Source organism: Anabrus simplex, chromosome 1 (assembly GCF_040414725.1).
Source record: "Anabrus simplex isolate iqAnaSimp1 chromosome 1, ASM4041472v1, whole genome shotgun sequence".
NCBI classification, from domain to species: Eukaryota; Metazoa; Arthropoda; class Insecta; order Orthoptera; family Tettigoniidae; genus Anabrus; species Anabrus simplex.
The window spans coordinates 74,375,753-74,389,038 of record NC_090265.1 but is presented as its reverse complement, the minus strand read 5'-3'; the positions used below and the strand labels follow the sequence as shown (position 1 = coordinate 74,389,038).

At 38.6% G+C, this 13,286-nt stretch overlaps 1 protein-coding gene across 1 annotated transcript in view; it reads left to right on the top strand.

Annotated features, from left to right (window-relative positions):
- The window catches only part of LOC136856712 (phospholipase A1 VesT1.02), a 103,004-nt gene that overhangs the window by 14,583 nt on the left and 75,135 nt on the right, over positions 1-13,286 (top strand). The window contains exon 2 of the mRNA XM_068225623.1: positions 10,526-10,597. Coding sequence (XP_068081724.1) covers positions 10,555-10,597 — 43 coding nt within the window. The 5' untranslated portion in view covers positions 10,526-10,554. The remainder of the gene's footprint in view (positions 1-10,525; positions 10,598-13,286) is intronic.

Sequence of the window (13,286 nt, the reverse complement as noted above, 5' to 3'; positions counted from 1 at the left end):
AGAGGAAAATCAATGACGGGAGATAAATGGACTACTTTTCATGTTTTCAGCATTTCTTAACTGGAAATTAAGTAGAATTTATTGGAGATATTGTTTCCATAATTGAAGGACACTTACCTCAATTCAGTGCTTATTTTGAAACGTACTTTCCCGAAAACTGTGACAAGAATCAGTGATTTCAAAATCCCTTCACTAGTGATGTTCCTTCGGTACTGCAGAAGAGGAAGAACTGATGGAACGTTCATCAGATTCTTCACTAAAAGTGAACTTCTCATGAATACCGTTGATAAAATTTTAGTATTCTGTAAGACAGGAGTTCCAAAGCTAGAAAAATAAGTCAATGAAGACATTATTTTCCTTTGCAATCTCTGCGTGTGTAGGTTTCCAGCAGTGGCTGTCGCAAAAACCAAGTAAATCAAGACTGTGTGGAGAAGGAAATGAGAGCAGCTTTAGTGCCAAGATTTGATAATGTGTGAAACAGTAAGCAAGCTCCAGTTTCGTGGTGATAAATGTTTCTGAGGCAAAATGTACTTTATTCAAAATTTAAAATTTTTCCTTTCATTTTAGGTTTCAATTTTCAAAAATCTTAGGAGTAGAAGAACATAATCTGTTCTGCCTTCTTAATAACTTAGTAAAGGATTTTCGTACAACACTTTATATAAACGAATTTTTCCTTGTACGTTGGCTAGTATATGTTTTCAGGGATTCTGGAAGTAAATGTAAAACATAACGATATGTTTTGCTGGATATCTCATAGGGGAGCCACGGAAATAATGGCGTTGTTCCGAGAAGCAATGTACCCAAAAGAGGTTGAAAACCACTGCTCTATGTGATACAGAAGAGGCTGGAGTACTTTCTCTCCTGGCAACTGGGATTGGATCAGACTGGCTTTGTGAAAAGCAGAGATGATATTCAAACTTAGATAGATTATAGATAAAACAGGGGAGTACTTCAGCTTCGTTCGATTATGAAAAAAAGCGTTTGATTATTTTGGAGTGTCCACATGCATTGCAGTAGGTGAATACTATTGAATGCTATGAGCAATCCAAAACAGAAAGATGTAATTCCAAGTCATGGTATGTTCCATATGCCTTTTTTATAAGTATCCTTGAGTTTTTACAACTTTCTTAGGGTGGAAATATCATTTTTGAACATACACTCCTAAATTTTCGTGGGGGAAAGCTATGGAAAACCTTGGGTGAGATGGTGACGCCACCCAACATCTACTTGTTGAAGAGTCTACATGACCCTCATCACCCAGTCGTGAAGATAGACTGTCCTGTCCTACAAATGTCATGTTAAAAAGGGAGTCCGTGAAGGATGTAACCTGTCACCATTATTGTTCAATGTTTATAGTGAATACATCATGCGAGGCGTTTTAAATAAGTGGGATGGAGTGGTGTCCATTGGTGAAATTAAGATCTTGAACCTCCGCTTTGCCGATGACACAGTTCTCATTGCATCTATTCAAGAAGAGCTTGAAGAACTGATGTGCAAACTCGAAATTGTTAGTTCTGAATAGGTTTACGAATCAAAGCTAGTAAAACCAAGGTAAATCTGAATTTGCCAAATGTTAACAGCATTGGTAGATATGAAGTAGTGGACCAGATCCTATATCGGGGAAGCATCGTGAGGAGTGACGGTAACTGTGAGCCAAAGATGCGTGCAATCATACGCTATTGAGGCGCAGGTATTTCTGAGAGCAAGGCATCGGAGACTGATCTTGCAGCCCACGCTCTGCGTCCCTTTCCCCTCGACTCATCTCGCGCGGCTTGCTGCTGAATATCTGATAGGTGCGGAGACCGTGGGTGGGGGTGGCTGATAGATGTGGTGGGCTTCGCTCAGTCCGATCGCCGATGCTAAAGAAAACCATTCGTTCTTCATCGTATATACTTCCTCACCTCATACTTCTGACTGAATTATATACATAACAGAGAGCTCCTGTGGCTCAGGTGGCAGTGCGTGGCCTCTCACCGCTGGGTTCCGTGGTCACTCCATGTGAGATTTGTGCTGGAAAAAGCGGTGACGGGACAGGTTTTCCTCCAGGTACTCCGGTTTTCACTATCATCTTTAAATGGGGATGTAAATAAAGGATACAGATCTCTGCACATGGTTATGAGGGTGTTTAGGGGTTGTAGTAAGGATGTAAGAAAAGAGGGCTTATAAGTCTCTGGTAAGAACCTAACTAGAGTATGGTTCCAGTGTATGGGACCCTCACTAGGATTACTTGATTCAAGAACTGGAAAAAATCCAAAAAGCCGCTCGATTTGTTCTGGATGATTTCCGACAAAAGAGTAGCGTTACAAAAATGTTGCGAAGTTTCGGCCGGGGAAAACTGAGAGAAAGAAGACGAGCTGCTCGACTAAGTGGTATGTTCCGAGCTGTCAACGGAGAAATGACGTGGAATGACATTAGTAGACGAATAAATGTGAGTGGCGTCTTTAAAAGTAGGAAAGAAGGTAATGTTGGAACTCAAGAGGACAAATTGGAGCAAATATTCATTTATAGGAAGGGGAGTTAGGGATTGGAATAACTTACCAAGGGAGATGTTCAATAAATTTCTAATGTCATTGAAATCATTAAAAAAAAAGACTTGGAAATCAACAGATAGGGAATCTGCCACCTGAGCGACTTCCCTAAATGCTGATCAGTATTGATTGATTGATCAATTGATACTCTCCAATATCATCTCACTTCATCAGTCAGTCAATAACCATTGTCCCAGAGGAGTGTGACAGGCTTCGACACCCGGCACGATTCCTATACTCGCCGCTAGATCGGAGCTTCATTCTTTCCATTCCTGACCCGGTCAAATTACTGGAAAGGCTGTGGATTTTTAATTATATATATAACAGAGTGTCAGTATTTCATTCGCGTTTACTTCTATATCCTTGTAGGATGACACTGCAGGGTTGCTGTTATAGAAGATATATATAGTTTTCTTTTCACTGGTAGAGCTGCTCAAATGTACTGCAATCTTTCAGGTTTAGTGTTCTCTTGCTGGTTGGGATCGAACCCATGATCATGGGTCGTACACCACTACTGATCTCCAGAGAAAGCTAATAAAGCTGTGAACGATGGATACGGCCGCTGATAATGATGTAAATAGAAACAGAAAAGGTACGGTAAAGAAATTCTAATATTTGGGTGAGACAATTCAAGAAAATGGTTTAGAAATATCTGGTATAGAGGAGAGGATACAAAAGATTGAAAGAGCTTACGGTATAACTAAGAATACTTACAACAAAAAGTTCTTATCAACAAAACTTAAAATAATCAATCATCAATCAATCACTACTGATCTGCATTTAGGGCAGTCGCCCAGGTGACAGATTCCCCATCTGTTGTTTTCCTGGCCTTTTCTTAAATAACCGCAAAGAAATTGGAAAATTATTGAACATTTCCCTTGGTAAGTTATTCCAATCCCTAACTCCCCTACATATAAAAGAATATTTGCCCAAATTTGTCCTCTTGAATTCCAACTTTATCTTCATATTGTGATCTTTCGTACTTTTAAAGACACCACCCACACTTATTCGTTTACTGGTGTCCTCCCACGCGATCTCTCCACTGACAGCTCGGAACATACCACTTAATCGAGCAGCTCTTCTTCTTTCTCCCAAGTCTTCCCAGCCCAAACTGTGCAACATTTTCGTAACGCTACTCTTTTGTAGGAAATCACCCAGAACAAATCGAGCTGCTTCTCTTTGGATTTTTACGGCAAAAGCATTATAGACATCGCCCTCATAAGAGGAGAAATAAAAGGGGATATCAATCCAGTTTGGTGCGCGTACCACACACCAATAAGAAAACACATTCCAATGAGCATCGACATACAAAATGAATGGAAGGCAAATAAAAAACAAGAAACGAGACCACTCTCAAAGAGATTGGATGTTAGAAAAGTGGAAGAATGCCAAGAACAGATGGAACAAATCAAAACACTAATCGACAACTAAAATGTTGAGGAAGCCGTGCATGAACTGGAGAAACTCTTAACACAAGCAGCCAGCCCCACGGAAAGAGCGAACAGCAAAAGCATGGTTCGATCAAGAGTGCTTCCTATTAAGGAAAGAGGTGCTTCAAGCTCTACACCGACTAAAATCGGACATCGAGAATCATACACTCCTTCAGACATACACCGAGAAAAGAAGTTGCTACGAAACACTAACACGGGAGAAGAAAACGGCATACAGTGAAGAAGGAAGAAGAATAGTTGAGGTAACCAGGTGAGACCCATTCATAGCAATCCGCCCTCGAAAGCAGGCACAGACCCACTGTATCAGCATGGAGGAATGGACGAGACATTTCAAAGAGACCCTCAGAGAAGGAACACTGGAAACCAACCAAGTGCATACAACGCATGAGACGGCAGCACGGTCTCCACTTACTTCAACTGAGGTTCAAATCATTATTGAATCCACAAAAAGAAAAAAAGCTGCAGGACCAGATACGATATACAATGAATACCTGAAAGACACAGCTCATCTACTAGCTCCAATTTGGACGAAACTTTACAATAAATGCATAGAAATAGCCAAAATCCCAGATCAGTGGAGACAATCTATAGTAAAGGTAATTTTTAAAGGGAAAGGGGACCCTAAGGACACGAATAAATACAGAGGAATAGCCCTGGAAAACAATCCTTTTAAGGTATTCACAAAACTAATCACCGAAAGAATAAGGGACACAGTAGAAGAGCACCTCCCAGAATCTCAATTCGGGTTTAGGAGAGGAAGATCCACTCTCGCAGCGGTGGAACTACTGCTAAATAAGATGTGGGAAGCCATCGAAAAGAAGGAAAAATACTATGCAATCTTTATAGACTTCACAAAAGCCTTTGATCTCCTGAACCGAGCATTAGTACAAAGGACGCTCGAGGAAACTCTCGGAAGAGACAGCGTCTGGACAAGAATCATAAACTCCATAAATGAATGGAACAAGATAAGAATCTCGGACAGCCTAGACCTTTCTGAACCAATTATTCAAACAAATGGTGTACTCCAAGGGAACCCACTAAGCCTTCCGCTGTTCATCCTGGCAGCGAAGGACATTATGGAAATTGCAAAAAAATGAAGATGTAGCAGCATACGCCTATGCGGATGATATTGTGATTGGCTCAAAAAGCTTAAAGAAACTGCAAAACACTATAGACGAAGTGGGAAAATGGTGCATTGAGCACAAGTTCGTAATTAACACTGAGAAGACGGAAATGATGGTGTTAAGATCAGGAGGGCAAATACCAAAATCGACAAGAATCACCTTAGAAGGGAAAATAATATCTATCACCAAAGAATACAAATATCTAGGGATAACACTCCAGCCGTCTGCAAAATGCTTCACCACACACAATAGAGAAAGCGACACAAGCAATTAGAGCGATAAACGAAATAAGCTTCATCAGAACACTAAATCTTGACACAGCAATGGCGCTCTTCAAATCGAAAATCGTTCCAATACTCACGTATGGGACTGAAATTATATGGACACACCTGAATGAAAAGAACTTAGCAACATTGGAAAGAGTTAAAGCAACATACATCAAAAGGGCAATCGGAGTGGCAAAAACAACAAGAACCAGATTAGTATACCTTCTCGCACGGGAAACTTTCCTCATAGAGGATTTAAGGACGGCATCGGAGAACCTACTAAGGACACTAATAAGGAAAAGAGAAGAAGTACCCACGGAATTCTATGGAACTGGGGCCATGATCGATCGTACATGGACAGCAGCAAATTTTGAGACGAGGCACGTGTTTACAAGACTTGCAGTACATGGATTCCACCATGTCATTTACGAAAACACAACATACCACGAACCGTCAAACTCATGCAAGTGTACATTATGTGGAGAGTTATGTGAACGATATCACTTAGAATTCTGCAACAAGAGGACTAGATCAATCAGAGACTATGCGACCAATGGTGCAAGTGTTAAATTATTATAACACCTTTCACTAATGTATGGCTATTTTGCTGCAATAAATGTTTTATTTTCTTTGGATTTTTTCCAGTTCTTGAATCAAGTAATCCTGGTGAGGGTCCCATACACTGGAACCATACTATAGTTGGGGGTCTTACCAGAGACTTATGTGCCCTCTCCTTTACATCCTTACTACAACAAAGCACTACAACACAGTAGTGAAACCAGAATCCCTGTATGCCAGCGAATGCCCAGCACTGAACTACAAGCTTGATGATTTATAAATATTAGAAAGAAGAATTAAGAAGTAACAATGAAATTTACCAGAACAGAGAAAACATATCAGAAACAATAAGAAAAAGGAGATTGCTATTTCTTGGACACATTTATAGAATGGATGACAATAGAGTAAGTAAACGAATCTTCAAGTTCCTTTGGGAAAAGAAATCAACCACCACCTGGATTCAAGAAGTCAAGAAAGACCTGGAAAGGAACAACATACGAGAAGAAGAATTATTGGAATGAAAGATTTTTAGGAAGATAGTCTAACAAATGGAAGGATTCCAAGGGAGGAAGGAAAAGAAAACAGGCAGAAAGTGGACTGAAGACAGTAAAAAGAAGCACAGTGGAACAATGAAAGAATACTGGAAGAAAAGGAAAGAACAACTAAGGAGGGAGAATTGAAATAGTAACGTAGTCGTTAGTAGGCCAGAACGCAATAATAATAATAATAATAATAATAATAATAATAATAATAATAATAATAATAATAATAATAATAATAATAATAATAATAATGGTGCATGGCATCTGTATAGGCTTGGTGGTGATCTAATGAGGATGAAATGAATGACAAAGACGTCATAACTACCCAGTCCCCAAGCCAGGGGACTTAAGAGTACGAGGGGGTTAATTTTGAGGATTAAACCGAGGCTATTGGACCGGAGGCAAGCATTCTATTAATTAAGACACAAAGCTAAGGACTTTAATTTGCTAAAGCTTAGGCTACCATTTCCACTGATGAGGTGTTTGTTATTGACAGTAGCAGAGGCCAGGGCAGTAGCTTGTGAAGCAGCCTTGACAACACACCAGCCTTCTCTGTTGCCTAATGGCTGCAGCTTAAAACCCTAAACCAACCATCAAGTCTAGTGGTAGCCCACCTCTTGATCCCAGCGTACGCCACTGCCTCTATCATTTATCTCATTACTACAACCCCTCAATAGCCTCTTAACCATACGAAGAGACCTTTATATACAATACCGTTTATGTGATTACCGGAATGAAGACATTTCCTTATATTAACACCGAAGTACTTATTAGATTTTCCATGAGTTAATTTCGCTACTTATCTGTTTGCCACGTCCCAACATCGTTGAGAATATTTTACAGTCACTCACTACTCCGTAGCTTATTTATTATTCCATACAATGTAACATCATACGCAAAAATCTTTATCTGGTATTCCAGTATTTACTTATAAAATGTATGCAGAATGTAACAATAATGTGCGGCCAAACTTTCAGGACACAATACTCCCATGCAGGGTACGAAATCAAAAAGAAATGGGGGGGGGGAGAAGGAAGATAGTGCTTAAATACTAGTTTTTTCAGGCAGTATCCGGTGGGGGAGGGTTTATAAAATTCCCCTGTAAATTACCCCTTGCCTCAGAGAAATGTACATTTTTGATCCTTTTTTTAAATTTTGTTGTCATAATAAGAATCTTAAACATTAGAAAGTTATTACAATCAGTTGATATGTTTATGAGAGACTATCCCTTTCTTAAGAAAGGCTGGACGAGGCGCGATTTCTCCTGATTTATTGCTTTATTAGTGGAGCCTTCCGCTACCAGGGCTATGTGCTGACTGAACAAATTTTGCACACACCTTAAGTGAATATTGTCCTATTGATACCTATCGGAAACACACCCTCTCCAAAAAGTACAGGAGTGGTGTAAGCTGAAGGGGGGAGAGCTTCAAGTAATTTATATTTTGCTCGGGTTTCAGATGCACTTATCAGAGTGAAACACGAACAATAGGCTGCAGGTGCGGAGTGGCCACTGCCGCGTTCTTTTACTGCTCAAGGACTGGCAGTCATTTGAATTATAGCCGATGACTTTTTTTAAATATGTCCGGCTCCATAACTAAATAGTTAGCGTGCTGACCTTTTGTTCGATTCCCGGCAGGGTCGGAAATTTTAATCATCAATGGTTAATTTCGCTGGCACGAAGGTCGGGTGTATATCGACGGCTTACTTCTAAAACCTCGTATCTCGCAATGCTCTTTCTACCCATTATATTCCTTAAGACTGGTCACGCCTTCCAGCCACATATTGATATGTAGCCCATCAGAACTTTTTCGTTGTGTTCATTTTCCTATGCTAATGTCTAAAGGAAATTGAACCTTAAATGCATTATACTGTAGGAGTGCAAACAACATCCCTACTATACGGTATGGTAAGGTCCATTTTCCTTTACACGTCAGCATAGGAAATTGAACACAATGCAAATTGTTCTGATGGACTGCATATCCATATGTGGCCGAGAGGCGTGGCCAGAATTAAGGAAAATAATGGATAGAACATACGAGGTTTTAGAAGTAAACCGTCGATATGTCGTCTTCATCATCATTTCACCCTTATCACGACGCGCAGGTCGCCTACGGGAGTCAAACAAAAAGACTGCACCTGGCTAGACGAACGTGTCCTCTGACACTCCCGGCACTAAAAACCATACGCCATTTCATTTATGCACAGTAAAAATCATTAATTTCAGTAATAAATTATATGTAAGTTATTCTACATTTTTCTCATTATTTTATAATGAAAGAATCCCCCGGGCAATGTTATTGGTGGGGGGGGGGGACCTTTGAGATAAAATTTTCGAGGGGGGATCTCTCCCTATTCCCCGCCCCTCACGATTTCCCACATTGCGTCCCATGTTATTCGGACAAGGGTCCGTAAAATGTTTATTTCCATGTTAGAACTCATCTTCTACAGCTGTACATAGTGCATTAATCATGGGAATCACACGGGATCAGAACGCACCAGCACACCACATGGAACTCTTTCTTAAATGAAATGTTCTAAATGCTCTCAGTTAACATTAATACAAACGTACCCAATATTCCAGGTGCCACATAAGAAAAGAAGAATACAAAGTGAAAAATGAGTTGGCAACATTGATGTTTCTAAGGATGTCAGTGTGGATTACCAAGACATTTTTCTATTGTTAATGCACATTATTGTATTAATGAAAGTTGTTATTTGTAATAACTAGGTCCCGGATTCATATGCACTATAAACACCAAAAATATGCATGCGCATATGCACTAAAATGTTGAACATATGCACTAAAATATGCTCTAATATGCACCAAACACATTATTTAATTTTAACTGTGTAAAATTGGTATACATGTTTCATTCCTTGTAAAATGATTTATGGCAGTAGGTTATTAACAGTTTTTCAATGTTTTCAGGGGGCAATAACTTTCTGTTGTCGGACAGAGTTAATTTATATGCTGAAAATGATCGTTCTACGTCGACGCACGTAACTGGGCAATACTTGTACACTGGCACTGATTGCTTGGAACATTCTTCTGGCAAAGACTGCCTGATTCTACTTATGTAGTTGCTTATGGATTGAAATGTCAGAAAGAAGGAAATAGCTGTTGTGAAAAGGGTCATTATTCGTCTGTGACACTAAAAGCACTGTTCATGATCAAGGAAGCCTTCTCGTATTGCGAAGGGATGTAAAACATATACAGAGTTCATTACATTTTTCCATTTCGTTCAGAAATCTTAGATAATCGATCACACATAAGAGAAAAATATATCTACATATGCAGTAACGTTCAAAATATGCGTTAATGTTCAAAATATGCATTTGCATATGCGGATGTGCATTTTTTAAATCCGGGCCCTAGTAATAACACTTTCACTTTATTGCGTGTCCATTTTCTTCATCATCTTCCTTATCCTTCTTTCGGTAGGCTATATGTCATCTAATGACCGCGTAAAATAATCCAATGTTTACATCTTCTCGTTTTATCCCGTGCTTTCCAACAGTTTTTCATTTTTTTTTTTTTGCTTTTTCTTCCACATATTCTTTCAGATGTCAATCTTCTCTTCTCTACTCTTCTCTTCTCTTCTCTTCTCTTCTCTTCTCTTCTCTTCTCTTCTCTTCTCTTCTCTTCTGGAAACTTTTGAAGTTTTGTAACAATCTTCCGGAAATGATGCTGTCTTGTATTATGGATTCTGTTATTCCAAATCTTGCCATACATTTCTTTATCCATCATATGAACTAGTTGTCAGTTTTGTTCCTGTAGACCTAGTTATGTGTGATCCTTCGTGAGTTTGCTGTGTCCCGGTAACTTCCCTTTTTTAATTGCATGAAACAATTTTTTTACTTCGTTGTTATAGGTCTTCGTTCCTCCCAAGTCTAAATAAGCTTTCCTCTGTTTTCAGTCGTCACTAGATCACAGGATTTCTCTTTCATCCTTCTATACCCTTTCTATTTCTCCTGTTTATATGAAAGTATCCTTAGTCAGTTTGTACGTCATTTCCAGTTTTCTTATTCTATAATAATGTAATATTATGTTTTCAGGAACCACGCAATGTTACAGCCTGCTAGACATGTTATCAGTACAGAACTGCTCTGTACTGGCCAAACTTGAAGGTAAGTAGGCTATATACCTTTTTTTCATCAAATTTATACTCCACAATATGCCTTAAGTGTGTCATACTTTCATAACGTGTGTACACTTGTTATCCCCCGCCCCGGCCCCTCCACCCGACTCACACTCACTATCCCCGATATTTCCTATACGCTTTCTCTTCAGTTTTATTCAATTCCTCTGTCCAGTATATCATTCGTAACACTTTATTTTATTTCATCATTTTTATTTCTATTTATTTCTTCTTCCACATTCGTCCCTGATTCTTCTGATGACCTTGCTGTTACTTCGCAACGCACATACGGTACAACAAGAAAATTCTTAATTGGAGCTAAGATGATGTCGTCAGCACCTACTCGCAAGGCTAGCGCACATTGAGCCATCTGGTGATGAATGAAAGTACCACGTACTATAGACGAACGGTAAAGCATTCTTAAATTCAAACCTTCATTACTGGAGAAGTCTTCCTCATGAACAATCGAGATTTTCTTCTGCAGACGCGGAACAAAGCTCTCTGCGAAACGTAAATAATTTCGTCCTTTTTTCTGACACGACAGAGCCCAAAAGCTTATCATCATATCTACAATTACGGACCGTTGAAGTATTGATCTAAACATTATTATTATTATTATTATTATTATTATTATTATTATTATTATTATTATTATTATTATTATTATTATTATTATTATTATTATTATTATTATTATTTTCCTGGACTTTTTGCCAGTTTCTGCAGGACACCACGTCATGTGGATTTGGTTGTTTTACGTATACTCATCCAGGTACCAACACTATAGTGTGTTTCTTTGATGGTTGGTAGTGTGTTATGTTTTGTGTTTATGGAGAGATGTGTATCAAGATTGACACACGCACCCAGTCCGGGATGTAGAGGAATTAACCAAACGTAGTTAAAATCCCCGAGTCAACCGTGAATTCCTCTGAACTGAAGGCTACTACCCTGACCATTTAACCGAGGAGTCGGACCGTAACATTTACTTTCTTACTCCTTTAATTCTTACCCTTTCCGCTCCGTCTGGTCACAGCAAACGGAAACTGTTTTCTTATTTTTACTAGTGGTTTAACGTCGCACTGACACATCAAAAGTCTTCAGCGACGGAAGGATGATAAAGTAACGACCATGGCCACAAGGGGACAGTCTGGAGATAAACAGATATTTTTCCCTAATGCATGGATTTTCGGGAAACTTTGTGGGAATGCCACCTATATAAAAGTAGTGATAACAAGAAAAATATTTCTTATACAATAATAGTTTTCTAAATAGCTAGAAAATATTTTTTGAAATTTTTCATTAAATTTAATTCAGATGTTAATTAAAACTTCTGATTAGGTAGATAATACTTCTTTCAAAAGCACGGTGTATTGATTTTTCTGTACATAATTTGTATAAGGAGATATATTGCAGTAAAGTTTGTGTAATGTTTATGTTCTAAAATTTTGGCTTTAAAAATCCCTGCTACTTGAAAAAATACTGAAATAAAAATTTCCATTCACAGGTTTTCTAATATAGTTGTGATACATATACCATACAAATTTTGTTTCATTTGGCAGAATATTATAGGAAAAATGATAATATTGTTGAAAATTATAGTTGGCGGAAAAATAAAAGCAAAGCATTATTAAAGTGATAAATTGTTTGAATTCAACAGAATAACTACTTGACAAGAAAGAAGAAACTTAGTCATTTCAATTTCAGTCGTAACAAATTTTTCCCCAAAATTACTGAAGTATCGATTTTTCCTCCGGACTGTCCCCTTAATTGAGGTACAGCCCCATTCCCAGAATTTGCCTGGAAAACAACGGAAAACAATCTTCAGGGCCACCTATGCCGGAATTCAAACCCACCTTTTCCCGAATTCAAGCTCACAGCTAATCGATCCTAACCGCACAGCCAACTCACTTGGTAAGACCACATTTCGTCATACTGAACAATATATATCAAGAACATTGTTACTGAGAAAGGGAACGTGCGAGATCACTTGTATACTATACATCTTGCTAACCTGGGGTATATGAGAGAAAAGTAACAACTTTCCCCAAATTCTCTGAATACAACGAAAACAGTGCGTGTCAATTATGGTATTGTTGAATTACGATATTTTCAGCGTAGCAGGTCGTGATAAGGATTAAATTCTCTAAACACTCTTTAGCAATGCCCCTGTGGTTTAGAGAATTTGAACGAGAACTTAAATCATTAAAGTTTTCTGATGTCGTAGGGCGGAGAAGTGGATTTTTATTCCAGTAGAATTAGAATATTTAGGGGCGCGCAGCTATGAGCTGGAGATAGAGGGATCGAACCCCCTGTCGGCAGGCCTAAAGATGGTTTTCCGTGGTGCCCCACTTTCACACCATGCAAATACTGTGTATGTGCCTTAATTAAAGGCAAGGCTGCGTCCTTCCCACTCCTAGCCCTTTCTTATCCCATTGTCACCAAAAGAGATATTTCTGCCGGAACGACGTAAATCAACCTGTAAAAAATTGAAATCGTGAGAGAAGTACGATTTCCAAGTAAGTCTGTAATATCTGAAGTCATTTCATTTTAATTTTCGACTCTATTATTTTATCAGTTAAGTTCATCAGTTTTCCGAAACCAAGTCTGAATAATAAATGAATAAACTACCTGAAAAAACATATGGTAACAAAATTAAACCAGAAAAAGAAATACAATTA